The 13875-nt window shown below is 41.4% G+C and overlaps 1 protein-coding gene across 9 annotated transcripts in view; it reads right to left on the bottom strand.

Moving 5' to 3' along the window:
* CCDC171 (coiled-coil domain containing 171) overlaps positions 1 to 13875 on the bottom strand; it is a 274485-nt gene that overhangs the window by 103304 nt on the left and 157306 nt on the right. The window contains exon 25 of one of the 9 annotated variants that reach the window (XM_030565908.1): positions 7054 to 7097. The exons of the other annotated variants lie outside the window; for them this stretch is intronic. Coding sequence (XP_030421768.1) covers positions 7095 to 7097 — 3 coding nt within the window. The 3' untranslated portion in view covers positions 7054 to 7094. Of the gene's footprint in view, positions 1 to 7053; positions 7098 to 13875 lie in introns of those variants that run through there. 9 annotated transcript variants of the gene reach the window in all.

The following is a 13875-nucleotide window of genomic DNA, read 5'->3' as shown; positions in this document are numbered from 1 at the left end:
CCGCGAATCAGAAAGAGCTGAAGAAGAGATGGAGGAGGGCAGGTAGTGGAATACAGATAGAGACCACATGTGCTCTGGATTATGAACAGTAGAGGACATCCCTATCTCCTTAAGGTGGTTTCTTTCTCCAGTGCCAAGATGTTTCTTCCTCCGGTGCCAATTGGAGTTGCAGCTATCAAGGGATGTGAAGAGTAACAAGAAGTGTTTCTACAGGTATGTTAGCAACAGAAAGTGGTCAGGGAAAGCGTGGGACCCTTACTGAATGGGGGGACACAATATAGCGACAGATGATGTGGAAAAAGCTGAAGTACTCAATGCTTTTTTTGCCTCAGTTTTCACAGACAAGGTCAACTCCCAGACTGCTGCACTGGTTAACACAGTATACGGGGGGGAGGTGAGCAGCCTTCAGTAGTGAAAGAACAGGCTAAGGACTATTTAGACAAGCTGAACATGCACAAGTCCAAGGGTGCTGAGGGAGCTGGCTGATGTGATTGCAGAGCCATTGGCCATTATTTCTGAAAATTCGTGGCAATCGGGGGAGGTCTCAGACAATTGGAAAAAGGCAAATATAGTGCCCATAGTTTAAAAAAGGGAAGAAAGAGAACCCGAGGAACTACAGACCTGTCAGCCTCACTTCAGTCCCCAGCAAAATCATGGAGCAGGTCCTCAAGGAATCCATTTTGAAGCACTTGGAGGAAGGTGATCAGGAACAGTCAACATGGATTCACCAAGGGCAAGTCATGCCTGACCAACCTGATTGCTTTCTATGATGAGATAACTGGCTCCGTGGATATGGGGAAAGTGGTGGATGTGATATATCCTGCCTTTAGCAAAGCTTTTGATACGGTCTCCCGCAGTATTCTTGTCAGCAAGTGAAAGAATGAACTATAAGGTGGATAGAAAGCTGGATAGATTGTCAGGCTCAACAGGTAGTGATCAACGGCTCAATGTCTAGTTGGCAGCTGGTATCAAGCGGAGTGCCCAGAGGTCGGTTTTGTTCAACATCTTTATTAATGATCTGGATGAACTGCACCCCAGCCAGTTCGCAGATGACACTAAGCTGGGGCAAAGAGGCAGATACGCTGGAGGGTAGGGATAGGGTCCAGAGTGACCTAGACAAATTGGAGGTTTGAGCCAAAAGAAATCAGATGAGGTTCAACAAGGACAAGTGCAGAGTCCTGCACTTAAGAAGGAAGAATCCCCATGCACCGTTACAGGCTGGGGACTGACTGGCTAAGCAGCAGTTCTGCAGAAAAGGACCTGGGGATTACAGTGGATGAGAAACGGATCTGAGTCAGCAGTGTGCCCTTCTGCCAAGGCCAATGGCATTTCGGGCTGTATTAGTAGGAGCATTGCCAGGGTTCGAAGGAAGTGATTATTCCCCTCTATTCAGTACTGGTGAGGCCACACCTCGATATTGTGTCCAGTTTTGGTCTCCCACTACAGAAGGGATGTGGACAATTGGAGAGAGTCCAGCGGAGGGCAACGAAAATGATTATGGGGCTGGGGGCACATGACTTAACGAGGAGAGACTGAGGGAACTGGGATTATTTATTCTGCAGAAGAAAAGAGTGAGGGGAAATTTGATAGCAGCCTTCAACTACCTGAAGGGGGGTTCCAAAGAGGATGAAGCTAGGCTGTTCTCAGTGGTGGCAGATGACAGAAGAAGCAGCAGTGGTCTCAAGTTGCACCTGGGGAAGTCTAGGTTGGATATTAGAAAACATTATTTCATTAGGAGGGTGGTGAAGCACTGGAATGGAGGTGGTGAAATCTCCATCCTTACTGGTTTTTAAGGCCCGGCTTGACAAAGCTCTGGCTGGGATGATTTAGTTGGTGTTGGTCCTGCTTTGAGCAGGGGATTGGACTAGATGCCTCCTGAAGTTTCTTCCAACCCTAATATTCTATGTCCCTCAGGAGGGCTGGTTGTGAAAGGAGAAGACATTGAGGGTAGGGATGGCTGATGATATCCTCTGGGGAGGTGGTATAGGTTTCAGTTCATCCCAGAGTGTGAGGTGTTCCAGTGCTCTGGACTCATGGATCCGGCACATCCGTAGTTATGGTGGATCCTTCTGGGGTGGTTCCATACCGTAGAAGAGTCTAGCCTGAAGTTCTTACTTTGCATCAGTGGGTGCTGATCCTTTGGCTTGTGAACCAGAGCCTTAATAGGTACTGGTGGATTCTTTCTCCTTTGTGCCTTACTCTCATGTTCAGGTAGCAGACCTAAATACTTAGGATCCCACTATAAGGACTCACCTGACTGGATGGAATCAGAGAGGGATCCCTTTTTTAAAGGCAGACGTGAAGGAGAGATCTGTCCCTGCATTTGTGGAGAGTGCCGTTTATTCTCATGAAAAGCCTTAGTGAATGATTCCTTGGGCTTAGAAGCTTTGGCCTCAGCTCCTGAGCTCATTCTCGGAGGGGTGCTGCTCATTGCCTGAGGCTGATATACAGGGGGTCTCCCTGGCCTGGATCTGAGAAGGTTATGAGACATTTCCTCAATGTGAGCTCTTGTCCCTCACGGGTTCAAGGAGGGAAGGAACAGCAGATGCTGTACTTAGCGGATATGTGAGCTTCTCCAAGCCGATCAAAGTAGCACTGATTTTCTTCACTCATGACACTAAAATTTTAACTAACTACATTAAAAACTATGAACAATTATATTTCCAGGTTCTGAAGAAGAAGAAACATGGAGGTAGCTATGGACAGAGAGGATTCTGACTCAGGCCATACATCAATATGAAGGAATTGGAGAGACATTGGTCTGTGACACCACCTGCATCCTCCATTCAGAGCACAAGGAGGGCAAATGTGCAGCTACAGACCAATGGACACTATTTGCTAGAAATCTCCAGTCTCAGGTGCATGGAGAACATGTATACCTATGTGTGGAAAACACACAGAGACCAACACTCAAATAACCACCTTTACTTTCTACTCAGGTCAGAACATTTCAGAAGTATGTAACTACACAGCCAACTATAACAACTTAAAAACAGGCATAGTGGGTCAGAATAAAGGTCCATCTAGCCCAATATCCTATCTTCTGAAAGAGGCCAATGCCAGGTGCCCCAGAGGGAATGAACAGAACAGGTAATCATCAAGTGACCCATCCCCTGTCGCCCAGCTTCTGGTAAACAGAGGCTAGGTACACCATCCCTGCCCATCCTGGCTAATATCCACTGATGGACCTATCCTCCATGAACGTATCTATTTCCTTTTTGAGTCCTGTTATAGTCTTGGCCTTCACAACATCATCCTCTCACAAGAGTTCCAAAGGTTGACTATGCATTGTGTGAAAAAAATACTTCATTTTAAACCCGCTGCCTATTAATTTCATTTGGTGACCCCCAGTTGTGTGTTATGAGGAATAAATAGCACTTCCTTATTTACTTTCTTCATTCCAGTCATAATTTTATAGACCTCTATCATATCCCACCTTAGTCGTCTCTTTTCCAAGCTGAAAAGTCCCAGTCCTATTAATCTCTCTTCATATGGAAGCTGTTCCATATCCCTAATCAATTTTGTTCCCCTTTTCTGAACTTTTTCCAATTCCAATAGATCTTTTTAGAGATGGGGCAACCACATCTGCACGCAGTATTCAAGATGTGGGCTTACCATGGATTTATACAGAGGCAATATGATATTTAGTTATTTATATCGAGGGAATATGATATATCCCTTTCTTAATGATGCCCAACATTCTGTTTGCTTTTTTGACTGCAGCTGCACATTGAGTGGATGTTTTCAGAGAACTATTCACAATGACTCCAAGATCTCTTTCTTGAGTGGTAACAGCTAATTTAGACCCCATCATTTTATACGTGTAGTTGTGATTATGTTTTCCAAAGTGCATTACTTTGCATTTATCAACACTGAATTTCACCTGCCATTTTTCAGAGGGGTAGCCGTGTTAGTCTGGATCTGTAAAAGCAGCAAAGAATCCTGTGGCACCTTATAGACTAACAGACGTTTTGGAGCATGAGCTTTCGTGGGTGAATACCCACTTCTTCAGATGCATTTCGTGGAAATTTCCAGGGGCAGGTATATATATGCTAGCAAGCAAGCTAGAGATAATGAGGTCAGTTCAATCAGGGAGGATGAGGCCCTGTTCTAGCAGTTGAGGTGTGAAAACCAAGAGAGGAGAAACTGGTTCTGTAGTTGGCAAGCCATTCACAGTCTTTGTTCAATCCTGAGCTGATGGTGTCAAATTTGCAGATGAACTGAAGCTCAGCAGTTTCTCTTTGAAGTCTGGTCTGAAGTTTTTTTGCTGCAGGATGGCCACCTTAAGGTCTGCAATAGTGTGGCCAGGGAGGTTGAAGTGCTCTCCTACAGGTTTTTGTATATTGCCATTCCTAATGTCTGATTTGTGTCCACTTATCCTTTTCCGTAGAGACTGTCCAGTTTGGCCGATGTACATAGCAGAGGGGCATTGCTGGCATATGATGGCGTATATTACATTGGTGGATGTGCAGGTGAATGAACCAGTGATGGTGTGGCTGATCTGGTTAGGTCCTGTGATGGTGTCGCTGGTGTAGATATGTGGGCAGAGTTGGCATCGAGGTTTGTTGCATGGATTGGTTCCTGAGCTAGAGTTACTATGGTGCGGTGTGCAGTTACTGGTGAGAATATGTTTCAGGTTGGCAGGTTGTCTGTGGGCAAGGACTGGCCTGCCACTCAAGGCCTGTGAAAGTGTGGGATCATTGTCCAGGATGGGTTGTAGATCCTTGATGATGCGTTGGAGGGGTTTTAGCTGGGGGCTGTATGTGATGGCCAGTGGAGTCCTGTTGGTTTCTTTCTTGGGTTTGTCTTGCAGTAGGAGGCTTCTGGGTACACGTCTGGCTCTGTTGATCTGTTTCCTTATTTCCTCGTGCGGGTATTGTAGTTTTGAGAATGCTTGGTGGAGATTTTGTAGGTGTTGGTCTCTGTCTGAGGGGTTAGAGCAGATGCAGTTGTACCTCAGTGCTTGGCTGTAGACAATGGATCGTGTGATGTGTCCGGTATGGAAGCTGGAGGCATGAAGGTAGGCATAGCGTTCGGTAGGTTTTCAATATAGGGTGGTGTTAATGTGACCATCACTTATTTGCACCGTGGTGTCAAGAAAGTGGACCTCCCGTGTAGATTGGTCCAGGCTGAGGTTGATGGTGGGTGGAAGCTGTTGAAATCGTGGTGGAATTTTTCAGAGTCTCCTTCCCATGGGTCCAGATGATGAAGATGTCATCAATGTAGCGTAGGTAGAGAAGTGGCGTGAGTGGACGAGAGCTGCCATTTTGTTGCCCAGTCACCCAGTTTTGTGAGATCCTTTTGTAGCTCTTCGCAGTCTGCTTGGGATTTAACTATCTTGAGTAGTTTTGTATCATCTGCAAATATTGCCACCTCACTGTTTCCACATTATTTATGAATATGTTGAATAGGACTGGGTCCCAGTACAGACTCCTGATGGACACCACTGTTTACCTCTCTCCATTCTGAAAACTAGACTTGCAGGGATTACTATATTTAAAGAGTATTCATACCCTACACATTATTGTAATAATCTTTGTACAAAATATGCCTTGTAAGGTATCATTTTAAAACTAATACCATGCTAGTCAATAATACCATAGTTGAATGTATGTAGCAACATTATATGTAAAATTATGACTTCCCTCTCGAATGATGTTGGTGGCACATGTTCAAACCCAGGTAGCCCCAACTGGGCAGAACAAGTCAAGCAGGTCTCAAACAAAAGAATGTGTGTTTACCTCAGTTTACATGTAAATTATAACAGGATCCTCAGGCAGCAAGAAGGGGAAGATAGGAGACAAGGAAAATCTGCCTTTCAGCAAACAGAGGTGAGAAGAAATAGCATGGACCTTCTTTCACCACCAGCCTTCTTTACTGTGAATGAATTTTAACTATGGGTAACCCTCAGGAAAATGCATTTCAAAGGGTAACTGAACTATATAAAAGTGAGGGGCAAACATCCCGTAGTTATCTCTCCTTGTCCATCTCTCCCTTCCAGCTAAGATGACAAAAGAAACAGCCTGGGGACTTTGGCATCAGATCCTAACCTGAAATTTGGTGAGTTCTGTTGCTGGAAGCAGGTGGTAAGAATTTCACCTTGAACCAAATCTAGTTTGTTAAGTTTAGAAAGCTTATCATCTTTATTTCTCTTGTAACAATTTCTGACTTCAGTGTCTTCAATGTACTTGCTTAAAAATCTCTCTTTATAGTTACGTAAGCATGTTTATTCTTTAATTAAAACTACTGCAGTGTTGTGAATTGTTTGGGTAACTTGACATACAACAGTCTGCTACCTTAAGTGGATGCCCTTGCCTTAGAGGGGCAACAGATCCAATATATCAGGACTGACCAGGAGAGGGTTGGACAGTGCAAAACACATTTGCGTTCTAGCACAGGTTCTGTTTCCAGAACTGCTATAGACTTGCCATATAACCTTGGACAAGATATGTAAGCCAAAATTTTCAAACTCAGGCAGTCTGTGGGAGCAAACCGGAAAAGGTAAGTAATATGGGAGGTTAGATACAAGGCTGGATGCTTGGAATAGAATGAGGCAAGTAATTCTGATAAAATCCAGTAAAGGTTTTCTTGTTGCTCATCCAGATTTTTATATAACTGGTCAATATTGTTTCTATAGCCCTGCACCAATGTGTATTTTAGTGTATTTTTGGTAAATTTAAGTTTGCAACAGGTCAGGTTCACATGGGGAATTCAGCATCCTGAGGAAGTGTTACTCTAGTTTAATGAAGATTAACATATTTACTTAGTTATGAACAAATTCAGTTCAGGGTGGAAGAGCAAAGTATTTATTATAAAGAATTGTTTTTCTCTTCAAAAGATATATTAAAAAGCACTCAGTCCAGCAGCAGCACTATATGCTGCTAAATGGGTGATGAGAGTACAGGTTTTGAGCTCATCCTATATTTTTGGGGCAGAAATGCTGTTGAGACAACATGCAGAATTCCAGAAGGGAATGCTTCCTGTTGTTTGAAGGATCATCATGCCCCCAATAGAGCAGTTCAATCCAGTCACAGGTTCTCAAGGGAGCTGCACTCAGGCATTCTTGACAAATGGGTGGTCATTGCAATGCTAGGTTACTGAAGGTGGAGCAAATAAAATAAAGAGAGCATATGTGTACAAGAAATCACCTAAAACAGCCTTCGCTGTGCTTCAAATGTTACTAAAAACAAAACAAAACAAAAATTACTTAAAAACAAATTTATAAAGCCAAGAGATTCAGAGCTCAAACTACTACTGTACCCTTAGCTCATCCGGGGTGTGATTTCTAGTACTATATACACTACAAGGACTCGGCACAGCAGGATGGTTGGAGGAATGAAGACTCAGTGTTTACTTTGAAATCATTTGCTTGTTCAGTTTGACCACAACTTCATCAGCGACTAAATGTTTGACCACAACATCATCAGCAACTAAACATAAATGTATGAACGACAACAATGTTTTTATTGTTTGATAAATACAATAAACCTAATTTTTATGTAAAATCTCTTAGCTTCTAATTTATTCAGAAATGAATCTAAATCTATTGAGGAAAACAGGAAAATGAAAATAAAGACAACATTTCAACATTTAAACTACATTTGTGTTTGTCCAATTGATTAGAAAAATGGGTTTTACTTCTGCCTACTGTACAGTATGATAAGCCATGACTACATCATACATGAATGCATAATTTACATAAAATAAATGGAAGGACATAATTTCCTTATAAATTTATAATGACTATACTCTATCACTGAGAATAGATATAGTTGAGTACTGACATTACTACTAATAATACTAATAACGATAATATCACATTGTGTTTATACAGCACTTTTCATTCCAAGAACTTCATAGTACTTTGGAAACTTTAAAATGTATCAAGTATTAGAGAGGTAAGCTATGTTAGTCTGGAGCTGTAAAAGCAGCAAAGAGTCCCGTGGCACCTTATAGACTAACAGACATATTGGACCATGAGCTTTCGTGGGTGAATGTCATGCATCCGACGAAGTGGGCATTCACCCACAAAAGCTCATGCTCCAATATGTTTCTTAGTCTGTAAGGTGCCACAGGACTCTTCATTGCTTATAAAATGTATATAAATTATATATAGTATATCTAAATATCCAAATCTATGAGCGTGCATGCACTCACATGTAGGTCGGTATGAGAGAAAGCTAAAGAAGAAGAGGGCAAGCACATACCCTAAAACACATATGCAGAACATGAAACCTATGAAAACCTTTCAAATGGAACACAATGAACACTTAGCAGCATATACCAACACTACACACAGTTTAAGAAATGTATGGGGAAATTTAGTTATGTAGAATACAGACATCCACATTTAAGTTTACTCAGGGCACCAAAGCTAACAAGACTAATTTCTGTGAAAAATGCAATGGGATTTTAATGCTCGGAGCTGTTCAGGGTCAGTTTTATGTCTCATTTGAAAGGCAGCACATGAAGCAGCAGCATCCCCCAACACCATACAGGGAATGGTTCAATAAAGAATCGAAGAATCCACTCATCTGTACACACACAAGCTCTATATTTAAACTCAGACACACACTGAAATATATACTTCATCCTGTCAGAAGCCTGTCTCATCCTTACATACCATATCTTTTCACATACACTGTGAAACAGTTTCAGACATGCATGTACTCATTTAAGCCCCGCGTAAAGCCCATACATTCAGAGCCTCCAATTTAGACACAGATTGATACACCTAGTTAACCACACTCCAACTGACCTGTGCACACTCACCACACACAATCATTCAAGCTTATTTACACCACACAGTAGACACAGACTGCATATATCTATATGGGAACAATCATGCATTCACCACATTTTCTCCATTTCTCTTTTTGTCTAATATTTTTACTCTCCTTGTAATAGAAGGGTTATACATAGGAGTCATGATAAGAGATTGAATGGCTTTTCCTAGATCTAATAACTTAGCATGAGGTAGGGTTACAAAAACTCTTGCCACTATGACATGACAGACAGCAGTATCTGACTTCAGCGGCCAATGACACTTCTCTTTAAAAAAAAATCAAAAAGCAAATAAAACAGAATACCAATAAAAACAACAGCCACAAATTAATAGAACTAATTACAAAAACATGCACATGCTGACTTCTAAAATGGAGGTCAACATAGATCCTCTGACAGATGAGAGGATTAGTCTGTCTCTAATTGCACATCTGTCAGCAACTACCACACTCTGAACCTCAATGGCAGTTTAACCCCCATGGCCATACACCACTAGTTTCTTCTGCAGTGGATGTTTTCGGCAATTAATGTGGATCTGACAACTGCAGTCCATGTTTTGTTGTCGGTGACCGGGTGAACATGTTTTACCTTCATCTGCAGAGGAAACAGTGTCATTAGCACTCAGGATGTTCTCAATAACAAAGCCACAATCATCCTTGGTTTTGTTAAATGTAGAGGAACTCCTCACTTAAAGTTGTCCCGGTTAACGTTGTTTTGATGTTAAGTGCTGGTCGATTAGGAAACATGCTTGTTTAAAGTTGTGAAATGCTCCCTTCTAATGTTGTTTGGCAGCCGCCTGTTTTGTCCGCTGCTTGCAGGAAACACAGCCCATTGCAGCTAGCTGGTGGGTGGTTGGAACCAGAGTGGACCAGCAGCCCCCCATCAGCTCCCCACTCCCCTAAATTCCCTGTGTAGCAGCTGTCCCTCCCCCCACTGCCATGTGCTGCTCCTGCCCTCTGCCTTGGAGCTGCTCTCAGAGACTCCTGCTTGCTGTATGGGGTGGGGGGGGAGGAAGCAGGGGGCCTAATTTCAAGGTGTCTCCCCCTCGCTCCTGCACCCCGCTTACTCCATCTTCCATAGAGCAGGGGGACACACAACAGAAGGAGGGAGCTTCTAGGCAGTAGCTGCCATTTCAGGTCTCAGCAAGCTGATTTAATTAACAAGGCAGAGTACTTAAGGCCTGGGTCAGCTACTTAAAGGGAAATGTGCATTTTTCTCCCACACATGTGTGATCTCTGTCTGCCCTCCTTCCTTTCCTGCTGCCTTGTAGTGTTGAGAGAATTAACCCTTGAGGGCTCAGTCTATTGCTAGTTCATTTAGCAGTAAGGCATTCCCTGGGAAATATCCCACCCTTTGACTCCACCTCAACCAAGCTTCACAATCATCACTGTGCACCAGTATTAAATTGTTTAAAACTTACACTGCGTGTGTGTGTGTGTGTGTGTACAGAGAGAAAGAGAGAGAGAGAGAGAATGTGTGTTTGTGTGTCTTTTGTCTGATGAAAAAAAAACCCCTGGAATCCCACCCCTTCATTTACATTAATTCTTATGGGGAAATTGGATTCACTTAACATCATTTTGCTTAAAGTCGCATTTTTCAGGAACATAACTACAACATTAAGTGAGGAGTTCCTCTATTGTATTCCTCTGGTAGGGCCAATCTCTCAAGGTGGCTAGGATATATAATCTCAATGTGGCAAAGGTATTAATGTGGCAAGTTGTCAGGCACTTTTTATTTGGGTTCTAATACTTATCCCAATTGTGAGTGGGAGGAATTGTTTGACTTCTTGTATTTCTCCTGTTCTACCTTTCTGGCATACAGCTCTTTTCTACTATGTCTGGAATAACTGACTTTGGTTCAACTAACTTTGGTTTGTTTGATATTGGCTTTGTCCTTCTGCATGTGAGTTTCTGAACTCATGATCATAATGAAGTATTGTGAGATATGCTGAGACAATGCTATACATGTATACTTTTGATGTGACAAAGATGGTTTCGATTTTCTAAAGTCAAGGCGGTGCTCTTAGTACTAACTCTGAATATTAACACCTGCACATGGTATGCTTGATCTGATACATCATAGAGAACTGGTGAAACGAGTCACTTTTCATTGCGGGCCAATGTGTGTTATTAACTCAGGAAACTGTGATTTATGATAGGTTATTACATTGCTACTTGATGTGTAGTGCAACAACTCAGTTAAAAAAAAAGTGAGTAGTAGGTCCTAGCAAAAGATTATATTTCCAGTTTAATTCAAATAGACCTTGGTAAAGTCTTGGCTAGGGCTATTACGTTGTTTCAATGGGTCTTTTGCATCTTGTTTCCTGTATTCATTGCAAGTTTCACATTTGGATCTCTTCTTATCTTCCATGGCTGCTGAAGTAACTGGGCTTTTTCCACTGACCACCCATCTTGAATACCTCTCAAGCTGTTGTAATGATGGGTTCATATTGTCATTCTTGTTTCAGCTTGCCAAGTTTTGTTCGAGAAATGGGTGGCCATAATTACTGCAGACTCCTCTTAATGTACCTTATTTTCCCTTGTTTTGGGTATTTTAGAAAGCACGTCAAGTGTAAGAAGCTCCTTGTTAAGCTTGCACATTTAATATGTATTTTTGCAATTCATTAATCATTTAATGTATTCTCAGGTTGAGGAACACAGGTCCTTTGGTCACTGCTGTTTGTTTACCCATGGATTTTGTCTTTACGCCATGGTATGCATTTTTGATTAGATGTGCTTCAGTTCTCACACACTTTAACAACACTTTCCATTGGGAAACACAGATTTTCATTAGCCCTGTAAATATCCACTGTTCTTTGCAAGCTCAGTCCATTTTCTTTCAATAAATTTCTTCTGGTTTTGACTTGGTTATCTGTTATGCCAGAAATAATTAGGTTTCTAATTTGTTCATCAGTTAACTGTTCAAATTCAAGCAACTTAGCTTTATGCAGGCATGTAACATAATGCTTGAGCATCTCACCTGGCAGTTGATTTCTTGTAAAGAAAATGTACCTTTTCCAAGTGATGTTCACATGTGCATAGTATTCTTGAAATTTCTGAATGACTTTGTCCAGCATTTGCAGTTCTTTCATACTCCCGCTGGAATGCATTATAGATCTCTAATGCCTCTGGGAACCATCACATACATCAAGCATGGAGGATTTCATCCTCTCCGATTCCTCTGCAGTACCACTTGCTTTCAGGGAAATTTGGAAGAACTATGACCAACTCCCCTAGCTCTCTGTCAGGTTCCCTTACAGAGTGAGGGATTCAGGTGGACGCATTTGCTACTTTATTGCAAAGATTTTGTTTTCTTCTCACAACATGTAATACAGGGGAAACACACTGGAGTGCTGGCTAGAGGCTGAACTTTATTTGTGGGGATGCCAGTCACTTGATATAGATCAAATTTAAAAATTTTTAGCTCCCCATCACATATCAGGGGTCAGTATTCACTGATTCCAATGGCTACAGCTATACCTGTCACCCATTTGTTTTTTTCCTGTTTTGAATTTAAAACAAAATGAAAAGAATTCTGTGCAAGAAATTAAACGCACAAAACCCAATGCATTTAGAGTTGAGGCTGAATGCTCATTTTTAACATTTGCATATAAAGCACTTTTTAGTTACATGATTGCATATTTACCTAATAATACACTGTAAAATATATTTATAATAGTGATAGGGACCAATCATGAAATTTTAACTAACGCAAATAAGCCCATTGATTTTAATACCATATAGGACTACTTGCATGAGTAAAGCTACTTCATAATTCAAGACCGTAGGACAGGGTCCTTAGATGCACATTTTGCATACATTTACTCCATGTGATGAAATTAAAACTAAGCTAAACAGGTACCTAATATAAAAAGGAAATGCTTAAATAAAGTAAATATCTGGAAAATATAATTGATAATATGCTCTATTCAAGTACTGCTATAAGTAGTTGTTTCAGAATAAACACAACAAAGAAAATCCTTGGAAATTCATTCAAGATAAACCATAGACCATGTCTGCTGTTTACCTATATGCAAAGTAACCAGATGCTACTGCTGCTGTCAAGGGCAGAAGCAATATACATGTGTGAAATCACCCCTCTAGTTAGCCACTCAGGGAACTCAGCCATGTTGTGCAGTAGTCCAGTTCCCTGGCACTCAGTGAAATCCTGAAATACAGTTTCTTACATTCCTATTCATCCTCATCCCCTAAAGAGGACGAAGGGACAGGCTGTCTTGCAAGAGCTGCAACATTACCAGGGCCATGGGAGGGAAAAGGAAAAGACAGGTGGCCTCACACCAGGCTACCAGACTAGAAAGCCATGAGGAAGCAGCTTTAGAAAGGCATCAGATTTGCTGTTCTGTTTTTACATGGCTCTCTCTTCTAGGACACAATACCTCTGGAATCTCACTCTTAGCCACAGGAGTGAATAACAATGACCACCATTGAGTTAGGGAGAGGTTATTCTACAGCTCTATACTCTCCCCATCTCCTTTCAATGAGTAAATACATACCAATTTGAATTTAACTTTGCATTGTATTATTCAAAAATATTTTATTATATATTTTGCATGATTAAAATCTGCATCATATCATAATACATGTGTGCAAGAGGACAGATATTAGAATGAGTGTCCAACTTTAATTCTGTGGTTCCTGAATGTATGTGATTAGGTGTGCAATCCTCACACTTCAGTGGCATTCCTTTTACGGAATACACAGTTCATTTTGTTTTAAAATGAAAGCCTACATCCACTGTGCAACATATGAAGTAAAATTCCTACGATTTGCACACAAGTTAACACATTTCAGTTTTCCGTACATAGCAAGAGCACAGTGAAAGAAATATTTATTCACTGTCTTCTCCATCCTCTGAATCAAAACCAAAATATGTTCTGCCCTTAGCAATACTGTGGCACAAGAATTAAGTCATTTTGAATGGCTATAAAAAGAGCAAGGGATAATGTGTGCATCAATAGACATAAACTAAAACACACATGGAGTCTATTTTTTTTTTAGTTGAATGTGGGGTCCTTCTTTAGTTCAAACCAATTTTCCCCTCACTGTTCCCCTCCAATGAATGAATACTCTG

Source organism: Gopherus evgoodei, chromosome 6, assembly GCF_007399415.2.
Source record: "Gopherus evgoodei ecotype Sinaloan lineage chromosome 6, rGopEvg1_v1.p, whole genome shotgun sequence".
Classification (NCBI taxonomy): domain Eukaryota; kingdom Metazoa; phylum Chordata; order Testudines; family Testudinidae; genus Gopherus; species Gopherus evgoodei.
This window is presented reverse-complemented; position numbering and strand designations above follow the sequence as displayed.